At 38.9% G+C, this 17,787-nt stretch overlaps 1 protein-coding gene across 1 annotated transcript; it reads left to right on the top strand.

Moving 5' to 3' along the window:
• The first annotated feature begins 557 nt into the window (after positions 1-557).
• Gtpbp10 (GTP binding protein 10) lies at positions 558-17,225 on the top strand. Its single transcript, XM_028862517.2, has 10 exons — positions 558-677; positions 2,602-2,795; positions 4,075-4,166; positions 4,823-4,967; positions 8,557-8,630; positions 10,576-10,628; positions 11,760-11,867; positions 12,513-12,590; positions 13,529-13,652; positions 16,484-17,225. Exons 1-10 carry the CDS (start codon positions 645-647, stop codon positions 16,690-16,692), a joined length of 1,110 nt encoding a protein of 369 aa, XP_028718350.1. The 5' UTR covers positions 558-644; the 3' UTR covers positions 16,693-17,225.
• The last annotated feature ends 562 nt before the right edge of the window (positions 17,226-17,787 follow it).

The raw sequence follows: 17,787 nt of genomic DNA, 5'->3' as shown, positions 1-17,787 counted from the left end.
TCTCACGACAACAGCCTTCACACGAGGGCAGTTCTCACCACAGGTGAAAACTCTTGGCTGACTCCCAGAACAGGTTAGGATTTTTGTTTGCCTCCCCTGCACCCAAGATTCTTCTTACAGAGCCGACATTGTGGCACTTCTTTCAACACTTCTGCGCCACAAGTTTTAAATGATTGGTTCCTGAAGTTAAAGCTTTGGCTAGTGTTTGCTCAGGTCGGCATCCAGCAGTCTTGTAGGGCTCTTCGTGTCCTTTACACGTTTGGCTTTTCTCCTGTTGAGGGGTTTTGCACTCGGAGAAAATTCTGGCACCTCATAGTTCCCCCGGCGACCATAAAAACGTGTGAGGCAGGCCCGTCTCCGGTGCATTTCGTTCCAAACGTCAACTGCTGAGGCTCCTGCTCTGGCACACTGCTCACACCTAGCCCCGCATTGCACGGTCCTTCCTCCACCCGAGACCCGCAGACCGCCCAGAGCGCATGCCTTTCTTCCGCCGGCGCACTAGACCACGCACGCGCCGGCCCGCTAAGGCGTCACCTCGGCGGGCAGCAGTGACGTCAGAGCCGCGCGGCAACAGTGACGTCAGAGGCGCGCCGCGCCGAGATTCGTGCGGGTTTTGCGGGCGGGAGTCGTACCCCTTCGCGCTCATGGTGCGCTGCGGTTGCGCGTGGTTCAGAAAGGTCCGTGTCGGGGGTCCTGCCCCCCTAGGGTGCTTCTCGCCGCTCTCCGGGGTGTCGTTCCTCAGTTCCCTCTGCCCTGGGAGAAGCTGGGGCCCCGCTTTGGGGGATTCCTAGCAAACTCCTCAAAGCACGTGGGAGGAAAGTCGGGGTACCTGCCTGCGGTTTAGACACGGGATTGTGGCGTACAGCGGCTTTTGCTTTTATTTGTTTGTTTTGGGTTTTGGTTTTTTACTGTTGTTTCGGCTCTCGTTTAAAGTAGTACCCATACTATGGGTTTGTTGTTGGTTTTTTTTTTTACTATACGTTTTTCCTCCTTTGCACTGCTTTCAGTATCTTTCTGAAGATATTGAAGATCTTTCAGACCTTGTTCTGAAGCCAAAGTGTGTAATTGTTGTGCCTCTTACAGAGATTTTAGCTTTTATGTAGTGCTTGTCTAAGAATCCATTTTCATAACAATCGTCAACCAACCGCTTGGATTAAAAAAAAATCAGAATGGGCTAAGTAGTAATGGTTTTGAAAACTAGACGTCATCTTACTTAAGCCCCATTCCCTGTTACTAACAGCCATTATAAGATGGCTCTTATAAATAAGATAACTTAATAAATCTCACGAATCTAGAAAGAAAAAGTCACATGTTAAACACAGCTTTAAAAGCCCTTACCAAGAGTGTATCAGGGCGGTCAGTCTTCACTTTTTTAAATCCCCAGATATTCCTGATACCTAAAAGTATTTCAGATTATCAAAAAATGTGAATATTAATTTAAGGAATTACTCTGTAATTTGAAAGCCTTGGATTAATACACGATCTTTATAGGAGGTTGCTAATTTAGGGAAACAGAGACACACGTAACTGCAGAATAAGATTTCAGAAAGTGTAATCCAATTTCTGAGGAAGCCTGCAAAGGCAGAGTAAGGGTCAATGAGAGCAATGTGCCGAAGATGCCTCAGATCATAAAACCATATTTTAAGCCATATTTTAGTTCTGTTATTTGAGAATACATTGGAAATCTGACACCAGAAAGTAGGTTTATGATAGAAAAGAAATGATAATCTAAGTAGGGGAAAAAGTGTGCAGAGCATGGCAGGGAGGCTGAGCAGATCATTGCATAGAAAAGAGCAAGGAGGGGGAGAATGGGAAAGTTCTAACAAGTAAAAATAATACTGGGACGTCAAGCTGAAGGACTTGAATACAGCTCTGTGAATATTGTTATTTCATAAGCAGTAAAACCCCAAAGTCATGATTGATTCTCTGTAGAGGAAAATTCAGACATCAGATTCACTAAAGAAAAAAAGGAAAGAGCTCTTGACTCATGGTAGTGGGTGCATTAAGAGGGGATGATGAAACATTGAAAGACCATTTGGAGTTAACAGTCAAGGTTTTTAGAGGACAGCAGTACTGGAAAAGAGGCTTCTGGGAAAACCACAGTTACAGTCAAAAGCTATCCATTTGTTCAGTCTTGGTGAATGGATAAACTTTGATAATTATTTGAGGGAACAGATTTTTTGTTGTTGCTTTTATAACATTATGTTTTGGAGGGGACATTGATTCAACTGATATTCACCAGCAAGTTACTTATTTAAAGGGTTTCAAATATAAATGAAATACAGTTCTGCTTTTCAGTTGTTTTAAACTACTAAATGCCTACATTTTCCCTAGGTGATAGTTCCTGGTACCTACTGAGATCACCCAGGAGAGAAGGTTTAGAATGAAAACAGAAAGGGCAGAGACCTTGGGGATAGGTGAAGCAGTTGATCATAAGAGAGGGGAATTGGAAAAGGAGGTGATCTAAGAAAAGGCTGTGCGCTTTTTGTACAGCAAGCTTTCATTCTTTCTCGAAAGAAGCCTCAGTAGAATGAAACTAGACCCTTTACGTTGGTAAGAACATTTGGTGTATAAATATTCTCTCTCCCTCTTTCTTTTAAGTATGGAAATTTCATCGATAACCTAAGAATCTTCGCCAAGGGAGGAAGTGGTGGAATGGGCTACCCTCGGTTAGGTGGAGAAGGTGGAAGAGGTGGTGACGTCTGGGTTGTAGCCCATAAAAATATGACCTTAAAACAGCTTAAAAGCAAATATCCGCAGAAACGGTTTGTGGCTGGAGGAGGAGCGAATAGTCGGTGAGTGCCCATTGAGTGATTTGAGCTTGATGAAAAGCAAGCCCTTCTGGGGACGCATTATAGAACTTGACTAGTAATTCGAAATAAATTATCGTCTGTGCTTCTAACCGAGCAAAAGCCTAACATGGCTATTTTGATGGTTTTGACCTTCATCCATTTATTCTCCAGGGCCCCTTTTGTTTTCCTCCATGGGAATAGGAATTATCTGAATCGCTGCTTTTTCCCAAACTTACCTTGAGCGAAATTTCAGCAATGCCACTGCAACTCACCACCACGAAAAGTCTTTCATTTATAAATCTTCCACCCAGATATAACCCTTATTTGCTTTGAATCGACTTTCCTAATACATTTATGTGTTTATACAAATGTAATTATGTGTTTGTGTATAAAATCCAGCATAAAGAAATAAGGTAAAAGAGCATAATATTTTACAGCCTCCTTTTTACTTAACCTTTTCATGCCTACATTTTATTCAGAAAGCTGTGTATCACAGTATTGGAATTAACATTTTTGTTTTGTTGTTTTTTTCGAGACAGGGTTTCTCTGTGTAGCTTTGGAGCCTATCCTGGAACTCGCTTTGTAGATCAGGCTGGCCTTGAACTCACAGAGATCCACCTGGCTCTGCCTCCTGAGTGCTTTGATTAAAGGTGTGCAGCACCACCACCACCACCACCACCACCACCACCACCACCACCACCACCACCACCACCACCGCCTGGCTGGAATTAGCATTTTATCATTTGCCAGTTTAGGCTAGTGTTGGTTTTGTCCTTTTTTTTTTTTTTATTGCCATAGCCACAGTGTATTAATGATCTCCCGTGTAGATTCTGTACAAGTGACCCTGTTTCTTTATTCCTATGCTTATATTCAAGTTTTTGATAAATTCCTACAAGTGGAGTTACTGTTAGAAGATTATACCAATTTATTTTCATGTAAAGTAGCCTCTTATTAGCTTCCTATAATTTAAGAACTGCCAATTATGGTCAGTTTTTTAGAAGATTTGTATATTCATTGGATTTGCTGGGGGTGGGGTTCGACTTATTTGTATTTTAGATGTACAATATATTAGTTCATTTCAGGTTGAAATGACTTTTAGTGGTTAACCTGATAACAACTAGTTTCTATTTTTATAGGACACAGTATAAAATGTAAAAAATAGGAATAATCGTTTTTTTAGCATTTAACCTTTGAATACCTGTATTAGTAAGAAGGGTTGGTGGCTAGTTGCCTTTGTAAATCATTTAATTACGTGTCTTTTGTTTTGTTTTGTCTTTTATAGAGTTAGCGCATTGAAGGGCCCCAAAGGAAAAGACTACGAAATCCCTGTGCCTGTGGGCATTTCAGTAACTGATGAAAACGGTAAAGTCATAGGTGAGTAGGCTGCAGCTTCTAAACTTAGGAGGAATGAACTCATTTTCCAAAATGAAGTCAGAAAATAGTACAGTAACTTCTTAACTTGCAGAATAAAATTTTCTTGAATGTTCAAATCACATTTGTTTTGTGGAGGCTGGAGGACAGTTTTCAGGAATCAGCTCTCTACTCCCATCATGTGGGTTCTTGGTCATCAAGGCTGGCAGCAAGTGCCTTTGCACACCAAGCCATTTCACCGAAGAAAGGTTTTAACATTTATAATTTCAGCTACTAGCTTATTAAAGATTTTTTAAATGTGCATAAAATGTATTCAAAAACTCACTGCTAGATTTAAGATGACTTTAAAGAGGTAAGAATACTTACTTAGTTTTAAAACATACTAATCAGCTTCCTTTTAGCTGCTTACAAAAATGCTGTTTTGGGTCAGTGTTTATTTGCCTTTCGTTTATGGTAGACAGACACTTTGCTTCTGAGCTGCCAGTCCTAGGGAGCTGCTTTTAAAAGCATTATATTTTTTTTAAAGAAATTAAATCTTAAGTTTAACCTTTTAGATTTCTAAATTGGAACTTCTTGGCATGTATTTGTGAAAAAAAACAAAACATAGCATATTATTGGCTTTATTTATTAATGTTTGTTGTCTTTCTCTCTTCTTAAAGGAGAACTCAATAAAGAAGAAGATAGAATTCTGGTTGCTAAAGGTGGCCTTGGTGGTAAATTACATACAAATTTCTTACCTTTGAAAGGCCAGAAGCGAATAATTCACCTTGACCTAAAAGTTATAGCTGATGTAGGCTTAGTAGGGTAAGTATCATTTATATTCTTATAATACATTCAAGCAGACCAATACTAAAAGATTAGTGTAGATAATAATTGGGGCAGTGAGTATTCCTAGTTTATGTAATTTGTATGTTAGCACTGGATATGTGACCCAGGCTGTCAGGCTGGTTGGGGAGAAGGCATGAATAAGGAAGTCAGGGAGACTTACCAGGTTGGACCCTGGAGAAGGAAGTGGGAGGTCTGGCTGGGTAGAGAGGTTAGATAAATCACAGAAGGGATCTGTGGGTGGTAGCAGGTAGGATGGGTCTTGAGGAAATTTTTTTAACTGACCCTTATTTTAATTCTTTTGCTTATTGCTTATATTTAATACTTAATACAAGGTGGGCCCGTAAGGGAAATTTAGCAGTAAACTCAAAAGCCTTTAAAATGATCATATATTTTAAACTCATATTTACTCATGTAGAAATTTATTAAATAACAAATTAAAGATACAAAGATTTAAGATAGTCACCATATTGTTTAATTTTTATTTTATTTTATATGTATGGGTGTTTTGCCTTCATGTACATCTATGTACCACTTGTGTGCTTGATAGCCTCAGAGACCAGAAGAAGGCATGTGTGGTTGCTGAGAATTGAACCCAGGTCCTCCAGAAGAGCAGCCTATGCTCTTGACCACTGTGCCATTTTTCCAACCCCTTGCTTAAAAGTTTTAGAAAAAAGTAAGACAAATATCTACATTTTTTTGCAGAAAGAAAATAAAAGAACAATTTAGTTATTAATCCTACCATTCCAAAATATCAGTTAGTAATATATATCTCTCCAGTTGTATACACATTTTTATTACATTTATTTGTGTTGAGTATATATGTGTGGGCATGCAGTTGCCACAGCACATGTGTAAATCCCAGGGATCAAATAGAATTCAGACATTACCCACTGAGCCATCTCGATGGCCTCTTGATGGCTGTTACATACATATTTTTGCAGTTATTTATAATTGCAAAAATTAGAAGCAATATAAATGTTTGTCACTAGAAAGTTGGCTGGCTAAGTTGTATATTAACCAAGTTGTTCTTAATGTCATGCAGTTTAAAAGCAGGTCAGTCAACTATAAAATATTCTTCCAAAAAAGAAAATTCAAGGCATACTGAATTAGTCAGGGTTCTCTAGGGGAACAAAGCTTATAGAATCCAGGGCAAAGGAGTGTATTGAATGATGCTGTGTGCATGGCAGCAGAAAATTCTAAACTGTAGAAAAGAAGCTCTATAGGACCAATGACCCAGTTTCTTTAAAAATAAATTGCAGGGGCTAGAGAGATGGCTTAGGGGTTAAGAGCACTGGCTGCTCTTCCAGAGGTCCTGAGTTCCAATTCCCAGCAAGCACATGGTGGCTCACAACCATCTGTAATGAGATCTGGTCCCCTCTTCTGACATACAGGTAAAACACTGTATACATAATATATAAATAAGTCTTTAAAAAAAGAGAAATATTAAAAAAATAAGATAAGTTGCAAAAGAGAAGCAAAATGGAAGGGAAGCTTATATGAAAAAGAGATTTCAGAGACAAGCTAATTTTAATGCCAAGGCTTTATTTGGATTTGTAGCCAAACAACCAGATTTTAAAAATTGGAGATCCCCGAGCTGCAGCTGACCTGAATGCCTCCTCTCTGAGAACTAGCTTTCATGCAATCAGAAAGCACCGTGCAAGCTTCCAAAGGAGGAAGGCAACCCAGTTCTACCCAGCTATGGTGCCTGTGAGCCATATGTTAGCCATAACCCTAAAGATGCAGCAGTGGCATGCTTACATCGGCAGTAAGCAACAGCTCTCCGATTGGATTTAAGACATGTTCAATAAGAGAGCTATCATTGTTGGTACCAGGAACTTAGCTAACTGCTGTGTGTATGAAAACACATACAAGTGATATTGTATGGACTGAGCAGGTTATATTTGGGAATATGTGTGTGTGTATACATACACACATGCATGCAGTTAATGACAGAAGAGGTTACAAATTTGAAGGAGAGTGGGGAGGAGTATATGGGACTCTTTGGAGGGAGGAAAGGCAAGGAAGAAAGGTTTTAATTGTGTTATCTCAAAATTTTTTTAGAAATAAATATTGTATTGATAATGTATTAATATTAATTGAAGCTAGGTGATTACTCTGTTAATTACTTCTGTATTTTTGTCTGTGTTTGAAAATGTTCATAATCTAAAAAAAAATTAAATAATGTCAATGTTTGGCTAAAGATAGTGAATTGTGGGGCTAAAGAGCTGGGTCAGCGGGTAGGAGCATTGACAGTTTTTTCAGAGGACCCCAGTTCAATTTCCAGCATCCACATGGTAATACACAACTCTCTGTAACTCCCAGGGGCTCCAACTCCCTCTTCTGGCTTCAACAGGCACAAGACACACATGTGGCATATAGACATACAAGCAGAACGCCCATATACAGGAAGACAAATGAATTAATTAAAAAGAGAGAGAGAGTGAATTACAAGGTTTTGAGCTTTAAGAACTCATTTGTGATTGTGTGTATGCAGTTGTGTCTGTGGGGTACGAGCATGTGAGTCCAGTACATGTGGGGTTGTGAGGTGCCAGGTCTCGGAAGCTGGATCACATGTAAGCACTCGTGAGCTGCCCAGGAGAGGTGCTGAGTGCCAAGCTCGTTTTCTCTGGAGAAGCAGTATAAACTCTTCCGAAGCCCTCAGCCGTTCTCTCCAGCCCTGAATCATTTATTTTATTTACCTAAGTAAAGAAAAAACAGGTGCTTCACTCTTAATTCTCAAATTCATATCTTTATTCATAAGTATATTTTCTCAAGTTTTCCAATATTATTTTGAACTTACAATCTTGTGGAGAAAGGATGACGAATGCTAGGCCTCTTGAATGCAAAGCACTGATTCTACTACTGAGCTGTACCCCTGATATTCTAATCTTAATTCCAGAAATATTCAAGAAATCTACTTCTTTTGAGGAATGCTCTTCGAGACAGGGTTTCTCTATGTAGTTCTGCTGTCTTGGAACTAGCTATGTAGACCTTGCTGATCTTGAACTCAGAGAGTCCCTGCCTCCTGAATGCTGGGATTAAAGGTGTGTGCCACCACCACCTGGTAGGAAATCTATTTCTTGATGTTGGAACACAGTCCAAGAATGGAGTTGTGTGAGAATTCTGAGTGCTTGTGAGAAAACTCCAAGAAAACAAGACAAGAGTCTTGTGACCTCAGTTTCTTCAAAACACATAATTGTTCTTGGAATATGTTTTCCTGTTCTTCCCAGGTTCAGCTGTTATTATTCATATGCCTCTATGGGAAAACCTGTCTTTACCACATGTGGCTTGTCCTTGTGACTGGACACTCATGTGATTCTTCTCATCTCTCAGAGTATAAATTGCCTGATATTTTGAATGAAGTTGACTATTGCATGAGACTTTAGTCCATCTCATTTTTAGACCCCACTCTCCGGGTTCATGACCCCAACTAAAGCTGTAAACATTTGAAATATTGGGAATTCAGAAATGTGGAACTGTTAGTAATTCTGGTATTTGTTATAATGGATATATGCATTATATTGTTATAACGCATATAATGTATATATGTAACGTATTATTTCAGATTCCCAAATGCTGGAAAATCCTCTTTACTAAGTCGGGTTTCCCATGCAAAGCCTGTGATCGCAGATTATGCATGTAAGTATAATTGTTGTATTTTAATATGTGAGGGCAAATTTTCTTTGCATAAGAATAATAAAACTCTGAGGTTAGCTTTAGTTAGAAAGCTTTCAGCAGTTAGATTCCATGCATTTCTTTTTACTCTTTCAGACCACAACAGTCCTCACAAAAGTTTCCTGTCCTTGTTAGGAACTTTGCTGCATTTATTTCTCTGTTGCACAGTCACTATTTGCTTTACATAGGATTTTATAAGCTACTTAGCTCTTGTTACACACTGTGATAAATACTAGGAAAAAGAGATGAATATTTTTATTAATTTTATGAGGATTTATTTCTAGGAACCATATTAGGTTATACTGCTAGAAAAACTAATGAGCAAAACCAGCAATTATATTTATACTTAGACTTATAATTGTACTTATACTAAAGGAGAAAGGAATGTGTGCATTTCAATGATAAATAAAAGGGAATGAAAGTGTTTTGTTAAAGAGTGTAAGTAAGTGTAGACCTTGATAGAATGTGCTTGGCTGAGATATGAAAAATAATTTGATTAATCAATGCCGGAGAATAGAGGTGAAGGGTCTTTAAGTCATGAAAACAGCCTGTACACAGCTTAGTAGTTACAAGGAAGTTTGTCTAGAGAAAATGAAGTAAGAGACAGAGAGAAATGAGATTAAAATCAGATCAAATTGCATAGACTATGCGGGTTGTCTTTTATTAAATGTCATAAGAGTATTTGGAAGACTTTGTGCAACGGATAAAATAGACTTTCCAAAAGTTCTCTTAGCCTATAATATAGAAATTGATTGGCATAAAGCATTAATGACTCTAGTTAATATGCTTGTGTAGTAAATAGATGAGATATAGTAAAAGAATAGTTTAAAGGTATTGAGTGAGTCTGATAGACTATTTGCCATTATTAAACAAAAAAGCACAGAATGGCATTAATCTGGAAAGTAATATTAAACCATTCAAACACATGAGACTCCTTAGAAGAACAGTGGAGGGATTCTAGGTTGCCTTCTCTTGCTGTGATCCACACCCTGACCAAATCAGCTTGGGAAGGAAAGGATTTATGTGGCTCACAGGTTATAACCCGTCACTAGGGGAAGCCAAGGCAGACCTCAGGGTGGGAGCTTGAAGCAGAGACCACAGACGAATGCTGCTCACTGACTTGCTGCTCTGGCTTGCTCAGCTGCCCTTCTTATATAACCGAGGACCACCTTTTCAGGTTCACTGCCCACAGTAGACTGGGCCCTACTCCATCAGTCAGCAGTTTAAAAATTATGTTTATATATATGTCTCACATAGACATGCCTACAGGCCAATAACTCTTCAGTTGAGATTTCCCTTCCTCGGGGTTGTCAAGTTGACAAGCCAGATTCGCCACAACAGAAGGAAAGACAAAAACGTCCTAGGAGAGGGCTAGTATAAAACGACAAAGCATGAGAACAACTCAAGTGAGACCAGAGGAACTTCGCTCGGCCCTGGGAGGTGGCTTAGTGGGTAAAGGAACTTGCCACTGAACCCTGAGTGTCACTACATCTGGTGGGAGGAGAGACGTGAGCGAGTCCTGTAGGTTCTCTGACCAGTCCATACCAGTCCATGCACAAGCCCCTCCCCCAAGTAAATACATACATAAAGGCAATGAATTTAAGGAGAAAGGAAAGAAAATTTTTACTGCAGAATCAGTGATTGTGATCAGAACCTAAATTCTGAGCCCTAAAGTTCTGAAGCTGCTCCTGGCCATGCAACATCACTTGAGGCCAGAGCACAGAAGTCTCTCTCTGTCTTTTAAAGTACAGTGTGAACAACAGAGATAACTGTAGCTTCCATTTGAACACATTAAAATGGGACTAGATATTCAGAAGGTAGATACTATTCATTCTATATACAATGTTGCCATTTTTCTAGAGAACTAGTCTTTTATTCTTTCCTTATTGTACTGTTCTTTTTTCTTCAGTTACAACACTAAAGCCTGAACTTGGAAAGATTGTGTACAATGATTTCAAACAGGTTAGTATTTTTAAAGCAAAACACAACACATGCTTAGAAGTTACAATTTTTTTGGTAGTATGACTTTAAAAAAATATATATTATTGTTATTTATTCATATGTGTGTTTATATAAGGTCAGATGGGTATCAGAGTCACTGTAGGTGGTATTACAGGTAGTTGTGAGCTGCATGATTTGGGTGCTGGGAATTGAACTTGGATCCTCTGCAAGAACAGTATGTGCTCTTAGCCGCTGAGCCATCTCTCCTGCTCCATCTTGGAGAAAAAAACAGATTGTGGTTGTTGTTTATGATAAGTAAAACTGTTCAGCATTATTATAGTAAATAATGTAATTATTCCATTCAGCATTATTCTGTTCAGCATTATTATAGTAAAACATGAATTTAATTCTTGTTCTTCAAAATGTTACATTCATGTCATCCCTGTAGAATTATGTCTTCCCTAATCTGTATCTTGTCAGTATATGCCCATATTTTACTACCCCAGTGAATTATTAATCTCCAGTTCCTGAAAGCTCTTCTATAGAAATGATAGTGCTTCCATAGGAACTGTTTCATTCCAACTATCTGGTTCTGGGAAAAGGTTTCATTGAGGTGTGCTTTACATTCTTCATACGGAAGAACTATAGAGCTTCTTCCTATCCACAGAGAAGCTTTATTCATAATTACTAGAACTTGGAAATAATCAAGAATCTCTCAGTATATGAATGGATAAACTGTTACATCTGGAGAATGGAGTAGTCAGTTCTAAAAATTAATGAATTATGAAGCCGTGAAAAGATTTAGAAGATCTTGAGTACATATTGCTCAGTGAAAGAAACCAAAAGACACATTAGAACATATGCACACAAGAATTAATTATTTGTGAAAAGAAAATTACAAACTTACCTTATTAATAACTGTTATAATAAGTAAAGTAATAAATATTAAACTAAGCCCACAATATCTATAGATTGATTGAGTAATGAGTTAAAATGGGACCCAAATATCTGATAAACGATTTTAACATGTTTATTTCAAAGATGTCATAGAGTGATTAATTAGAAACTATATATGAAATATGAAAATTTGGGAATAATTGAACTTGGTTTTCATCTATTTTCTTTCTCATCAAATCATTACTTTTGTGTTAGATTTCAGTAGCCGATCTCCCAGGCTTGATAGAAGGAGCACATATGAACAAAGGAATGGGCCACAAATTCCTCAAGCATTTAGAGAGGACCAGACAACTGCTTTTTGTTGTGAGTCATACATACCAGTGTGAGATTCAAATGCATTAACGTGCTTTTCCTAGAAGTGCTTTGTAAGAAAGATTAAAGATATTGTGCCACAAAACCCTACTTTCATTATTGATGGTCTGTTATGTATCTTATGGGCACCAGAGGCTTTTACAACCTGGTGACATCACAGCCATCTTAGATGTGTGTTCACACTCTGTAAATTCACATAGTGATAAAGTTATTGGACGTGTTTTCAGAATGCAGCCCTGTATTAAATGGTACATGACTGTACTAGTAAATATCACTCCAGTAAGTCTGTTTCAATGGGGGACAAATCAGTAGGTAATATTTGTTTATAATATGGGCATGGAAATGCTGTTGCTACTGTGTTGTGTGCACATTTGGCCATACTTACCAAGATTTGATTCCTTGAGATTTTAGCATACTCTTCTATAGTATCTCTTTTGTTCTTAGTGGGCGATGCTTGAGTAATGCTTATAGTTAGCATGACAACTCAGTTTCTGTCCTTGCACTTAATGACTCAATTGCCAGTAAAATATAGATTGAGAAGTTATTCTTTGTTGAAATTATTGAGAGAGAAGACGTTGCTAAGCATAGAACTGAGTAACCATTTTATGTTCTGGGTTTTCTCTTCTCTCCTTTTAGGTTGATATTTCTGGATTTCAGCTTTCTTCTGTAACTCCATACAGAACTGCCTTTGAAACTATAATACTTCTTACAAAAGTAAGTTTTTTTATTTGCTGTGTTCTGGAGCTAGTTTCCCGTGTATAGTAACCAGAATAACCACCCTCTAAAAGATTGTATTCAGTTAAAGAACCAAAGTTGCCGTTTCCAGTTCTTCAGTATTCACACATTCCTCATTATTCCATGGGTAACACCCTCTCAAGCTCCATATCCCTCACATCTTATCTTGCTTCTGCTCTAGTGTCTGTCTTCTTGAAACATTCTCCACTTAAAAACTCTCCTCACTTTTTTTTTCTTCTTTTTTTGGAGGTAATGATCAAACCATGAATGTCACACAAGCATTCCACCATTAAGCTCTAATCCCAGCACTTGTCTTACCATTTAGGCAAGATTATTGAGAGTTGTTTTGTAATCTTACCTACTGTCATTTTTTTCTCATTGCTTACAATGACTTTCCCTTGACTGCCAGATCTGTAACTGCTCACCAGATCTTTCGTTTATGCTTTAGACTGGATACTTACTGGGCATCTGTGATTGTTATGTTGACCACTCAAAGTAAGAGGCAACAAAACAAAACAAAACAAAAAACCAATCTTTTTTGTTTTAGTTCTTTAGCCACCCCCACAACTTTATGAAATTTATTCCTAAGTACGTATGCCTTTTCTAAGAATGCAGCAGTATTAAATTGTTATTATTGGCCCAAGTCTTTTCTCTCAGGAGTCTAGTTACTTGCATTTGACTCGAGACACAAAATCAGCTGCTTCTGGGAAGTCATGTGAGCTAACATCTTATTCACATGGTTTAGCAAGTAGCATTTTCTGAATTTTCTTTGTTTTATAGTTATTGGGATTTATTGCTTTGTGGTGATATGAATGAGCTATAGGTTTCTCAGGTCATTAAAGAAATATCACCATAACCTTCATTTATATATATATATACTGTTGAAAAAAGTCTTTGGTTTTTCTTTTCATTTAAAGGAGTTGGAGTTATACAAAGAGGAATTGCAGACAAAACCTGCACTCTTGGCAGTTAATAAGATGGACTTGCCAGACGCCCAGGTTAAACTGGACGAACTGATGGAGCAGCTCCAGAACCCTGCAGGTACAGCTCATTCACTCTCCCGTTCCTCAGGACTAACTGTATGCAGAGAATGTCAGGCCTTTTCACTCTTGTTCTTCTTGGTGGAGGGGTTAAGTTTTTGAGACAGCGTCTCCTGTAGCTCAGACTGGCTTCAAATTTACTACCTTGAATTCCTGCCTCCACCTCCCAGGTACTGGGATTATAGGTATGTACTACCATGACCAATGACAGTAAAAATCAGTGGGAAAGAAAGCCAATCGTTTCTACTCTGAGAAACTACATTTGAAGAAAGAACATATAATGTATAAGCACTGAAATAGCATTGACCAGTCATTATCAAGTCTCAAAATGAGTGATACAGTTAAGTTAGAGAAAGAAAAGAAAGATTACTTTGGTCCAAAATGGTTAGACTTTATAAAGAATTAAAATTTATGTGGAGCTTTAAAGGGTGCAAGAGAGGGCCTAGAGATGCCTCAGCCATTGAGAACCTATGCTGTTCTTATGGAGGACCAGAGTTTGGTTTCCAGCATCTATGTCAGGGGCCTCATAACTACCTGGAACTCCAGCTTGATGAGGGTTCCATGCCTCTTGTGCTCACCCATACATCTACACACCCAGACATCCATTCATGCACTTAATTAGAGATAAATCTTTTTTTTGTTGTTTGTTTCTTGAGTTTGTTTGATTTTGTTTTTTCTTATTTTTTGACAGGGTTTTTGTAATGGCCTAGAAATCTGTAGACCTGGTTGGCTTTAAACTCACAGATCCACCTACCTCTGCCTCCTGAGTGCTGGGATTAAAGCTGTGTATCATCGTGACCAGCTAAAAATAAAATAAACCTTAAAAAAAAGGAAACAAAACCAAAACACAGGAAATGTGGGTAAAAGGAGAAAAAGTCAGCAACTACCTCTGAAGCATTAGCAAGTTTTATCAGCCCTAGAGTTTTATCTCACGAGTGCACACTGTACTTTAACAGACCTAGTAGGTTTACTTGTGTTTTGAGATTTTATATGTGTGTGGCTGTTTTAGCTGTGTGTGTCTGTGTACCATGTGCATGCCTGGCGGAAGGCATCAGGTCTGGGACTGGAGTTACACGTGGTTAGTTACCATGCTGGAACTGAACCTGGGTCCTCTGGAAGAGCAGCCAGTACCCTTGACCGCTGAGCCATCTCTCCAGCCTGAGAGCTGGTAGTTTTAAGAGGTTTTTTGGTTTTATTAAAATTAATTTAGTAACTCTGAAGAATACTAGTTTTTAGAAAAGAACATTTAGTCCTGTGTTTATGTGACATAGAAAATAAATCCTGTGACTAAAGGATTTGTCTGTAATTTCTTAAATGGAAGTATTTCCACTATATAAAAAATTTAAAAGGTCTGTGTTAGTTACTGTTCCGTTGCTGTGAAGAGACACCATGACCAAGGCAACTCTTAGAAAGGAAAGCATTTAACTGGGGCCTTGATTAGTTTCAGAGGCTCAGTCCATTATCATCATGGGGGAGGGGCATGGCACTGGAGCAGTATCTGAGAGGTACATCCTGATTCACAGGCAGAAAGACAGACAGACAAACACTGGGCCCTATGTGGGCTTTTTGAAATGCCAAGCCCACCCCCACTGATGTACTTCCTCCAACAAGGCCACACCTCCTACTCCTTCTAATCCTAGCCAAGACTTCCACTTGTGGTGACTAAACATTCAAATGTATGAGCCTACAGGGGTCATTCTTATTCAAACCACCACAGAGACTCTCCACAGTTTGGAAAACTGACTGTTGTAAAACACTATTTTCCTGTGGTGATGATAGTTTCAACTTCAGGGTCTAGGAGAAGGCCTCATCTACAAATGGCAAGTGGCCATCTGCTTTGAAGAATACTGATTTCTCTCCTTTCTATTGCTGGAGTGATGATCATTGGGGAAAACAGACTTTAATATACTAGGATTAGCAGACAGCACTAAGGTCATTTTTCTCCTCTTGAAAATCATTCCCCTGCATGATAAACATGTTAGAACTGCCCCTGAGTTAGTAAATTAGTCCTGGGACATAAATACTCCTTCATAGTCTTCATTCCTTAATATCACTTGCTTTATCGGGTCAGTAGTTCTCTTTGCAACTGGTGGTACTAGAAGTGAGGCTCACTCAAGAGTCTGTGTATTCTGGACCACCGCAGTTCTTGAGTTTGCCTCTCTGGACTTCCTTGGGGTATCTAACTCTGAGAAGTCAGGCTCCATGATAATTTCCACCTACCCATTTTAGTTTATATGACAGTTTGCTGGCCCCTTTCACCTCACACCCCACTGCCATGATGTTAGGGAGAAGATAAAGTCATGCAGCTCTGTAGCCCTTAAGTGATTGACTGGACTCAAGTGTTCTGCCCTTGGACCATTCGGCCTTATGATTCAGTTTCAAATGTGGATCCTGGTCTCCATTTAAATAGTGAGAAGCCTGTACCTGAGGGAAGTTAAAGCTTATGTTTGTACTGAGACAAGCCACAATGTTCCAAATGATGTCACTGTTTTTATGGAAGCTTCCTTTCAGGGTATCTATATTGCCTCATTTCATTCAGCCCCCTCAAGCACATTTTATTATTCCTTTAAGTGCGGTCCTGATTTGTCTAATATTTATTGTTCATGTGGTTTAAAATCAGTTTCTCCTACAGTTCCTTACCAAGTGCTTACCATGTGCTAAGAACCACCATTGTCAGTAGTGAAACAAAGACCCAGAGAGCTGGTGAGACAGGGTGGCGCAGGGAGGAGTCCTGGTGCTGAGTTGGCAGTTCCTTGCTTCTCCAGTCAAACCTCTGTGTAGTTTTGATTTAATTTTCAAAAAGGCATAAAAATCACCTATTCTTTGTTTCAGGTTTTCTGCATTTATTTGAAAAAAACATGCTTCCAGAGAAGGCTGTGGAGTTCCAACATGTCATCCCCATCTCAGCAGTCACTGGGGAAGGGGTGGAAGAGTTGAAGAGCTGTATAAGGAAGTCCCTGGACGAGCAGGACAGCAAAGAGAGCGAGGCACATCATAGGAAACAGCTGCTTAATCTGCAGATTTCCAGTGCGGCACCCTAGAGAGCCACACCAAAGCGTGCTGTTTCTGTTCCCAAAAAGGGCAGGGTTTAACTCGAGTATAATGTAGTGGTGGGATACTATTGGGTTCCAACGAAGAAGGAAGTCATGTTATTTGAGACTGAGATGAGCCTGGAATGCATTATGTTCAAAGAAGCTGGCAGGCCCAGCAAGACAAATGTCACATAATCTCACATGTGGAATCTTTAAAAAACAAATTGAACAAGTAGGAATCCTGAAAAGTCATAAATATTAAGGAGAAGGAAATAGAAGGTTAAGAGATGTTGCTCAAAAGATACAAAGTTTCAGTTAAGCTTTACAGAGCTGTTGTGTAGCTGGTTGTTTATAGTTAGAACAATGTATCATATTTTGAAAATTTGTAAGAAAGTAGGTTTTAAGTGTTCTGACCACAAAGAAAATCTGAGAAAATTTATTTTAAATTAGCTTGATTCTGTATTTCAAAACATGCTGTGTATGATAAAGATGCATGTATAGTTTTTATGTGTCAAGTAAAAATGATATTGCAGTTACATTAATTTAAAAGTTTTTCCATGGTTTTTTTTTTTTTTTTTTGGTTTTTCTCTGTGTAGCTTTGTGCCTTTCCTGGACCTTGCTCTGTAGACCAGGCTGGCCTCGAACTCACAAAGATCTGCCTGCCTCTGCTTCCCGAGTGCTAGGATTAAAGGCGTGCACCACCACCACTGCCTGGCCCATGTTTTTAAGATAATCTTTATCAGTAGTTTCCTGATATATGTGCCATCACTCAGGAAGAGAAATTTTCCTCTTCCTCCTCTGGTGTTAGCTCAGCAAAGCAATTTCTTTTTGCAAAAACATCCACAAGACCCAAACTGGACTAGCATGCACCCTGAGACCAATACAGCTCCTATATTTTATCCCTGTTGTGGGTGATGACTGGGTCTTATCCCATTGGTGGGAACTCAACCTCATGGTCTGACTAATGGCTATTCGGGTCAGAGGGGACAGACAGTTCAGGAAACAGGAGTCCTCACTGACTAAATTACATAGATTTTAAAGTTTCTCACAACTACCTCCTCTTTATTACATTATTTTTCAAATTAGGTAGCATATGTTCCCCAT

Source organism: Peromyscus leucopus, chromosome 3, assembly GCF_004664715.2.
Source record: "Peromyscus leucopus breed LL Stock chromosome 3, UCI_PerLeu_2.1, whole genome shotgun sequence".
NCBI lineage: Eukaryota > Metazoa > Chordata > Mammalia > Rodentia > Cricetidae > Peromyscus > Peromyscus leucopus.
This window is presented reverse-complemented; position numbering and strand designations above follow the sequence as displayed.

Excerpts from the sequence above, each read along its gene's own strand:
- Gtpbp10 (XM_028862517.2), top strand. The coding sequence starts at position 645 with ATGGTGCGCTGCGGTTGCGCGTGGTTCAGAAAG. Across the intron at positions 678-2,601 it reads GTTGCGCGTGGTTCAGAAAG|TATGGAAATTTCATCGATAA; the intron begins GTCCGTGTCGGG and ends CTTTCTTTTAAG. Across the intron at positions 12,591-13,528 it reads CTATAATACTTCTTACAAAA|GAGTTGGAGTTATACAAAGA; the intron begins GTAAGTTTTTTT and ends TTTCATTTAAAG.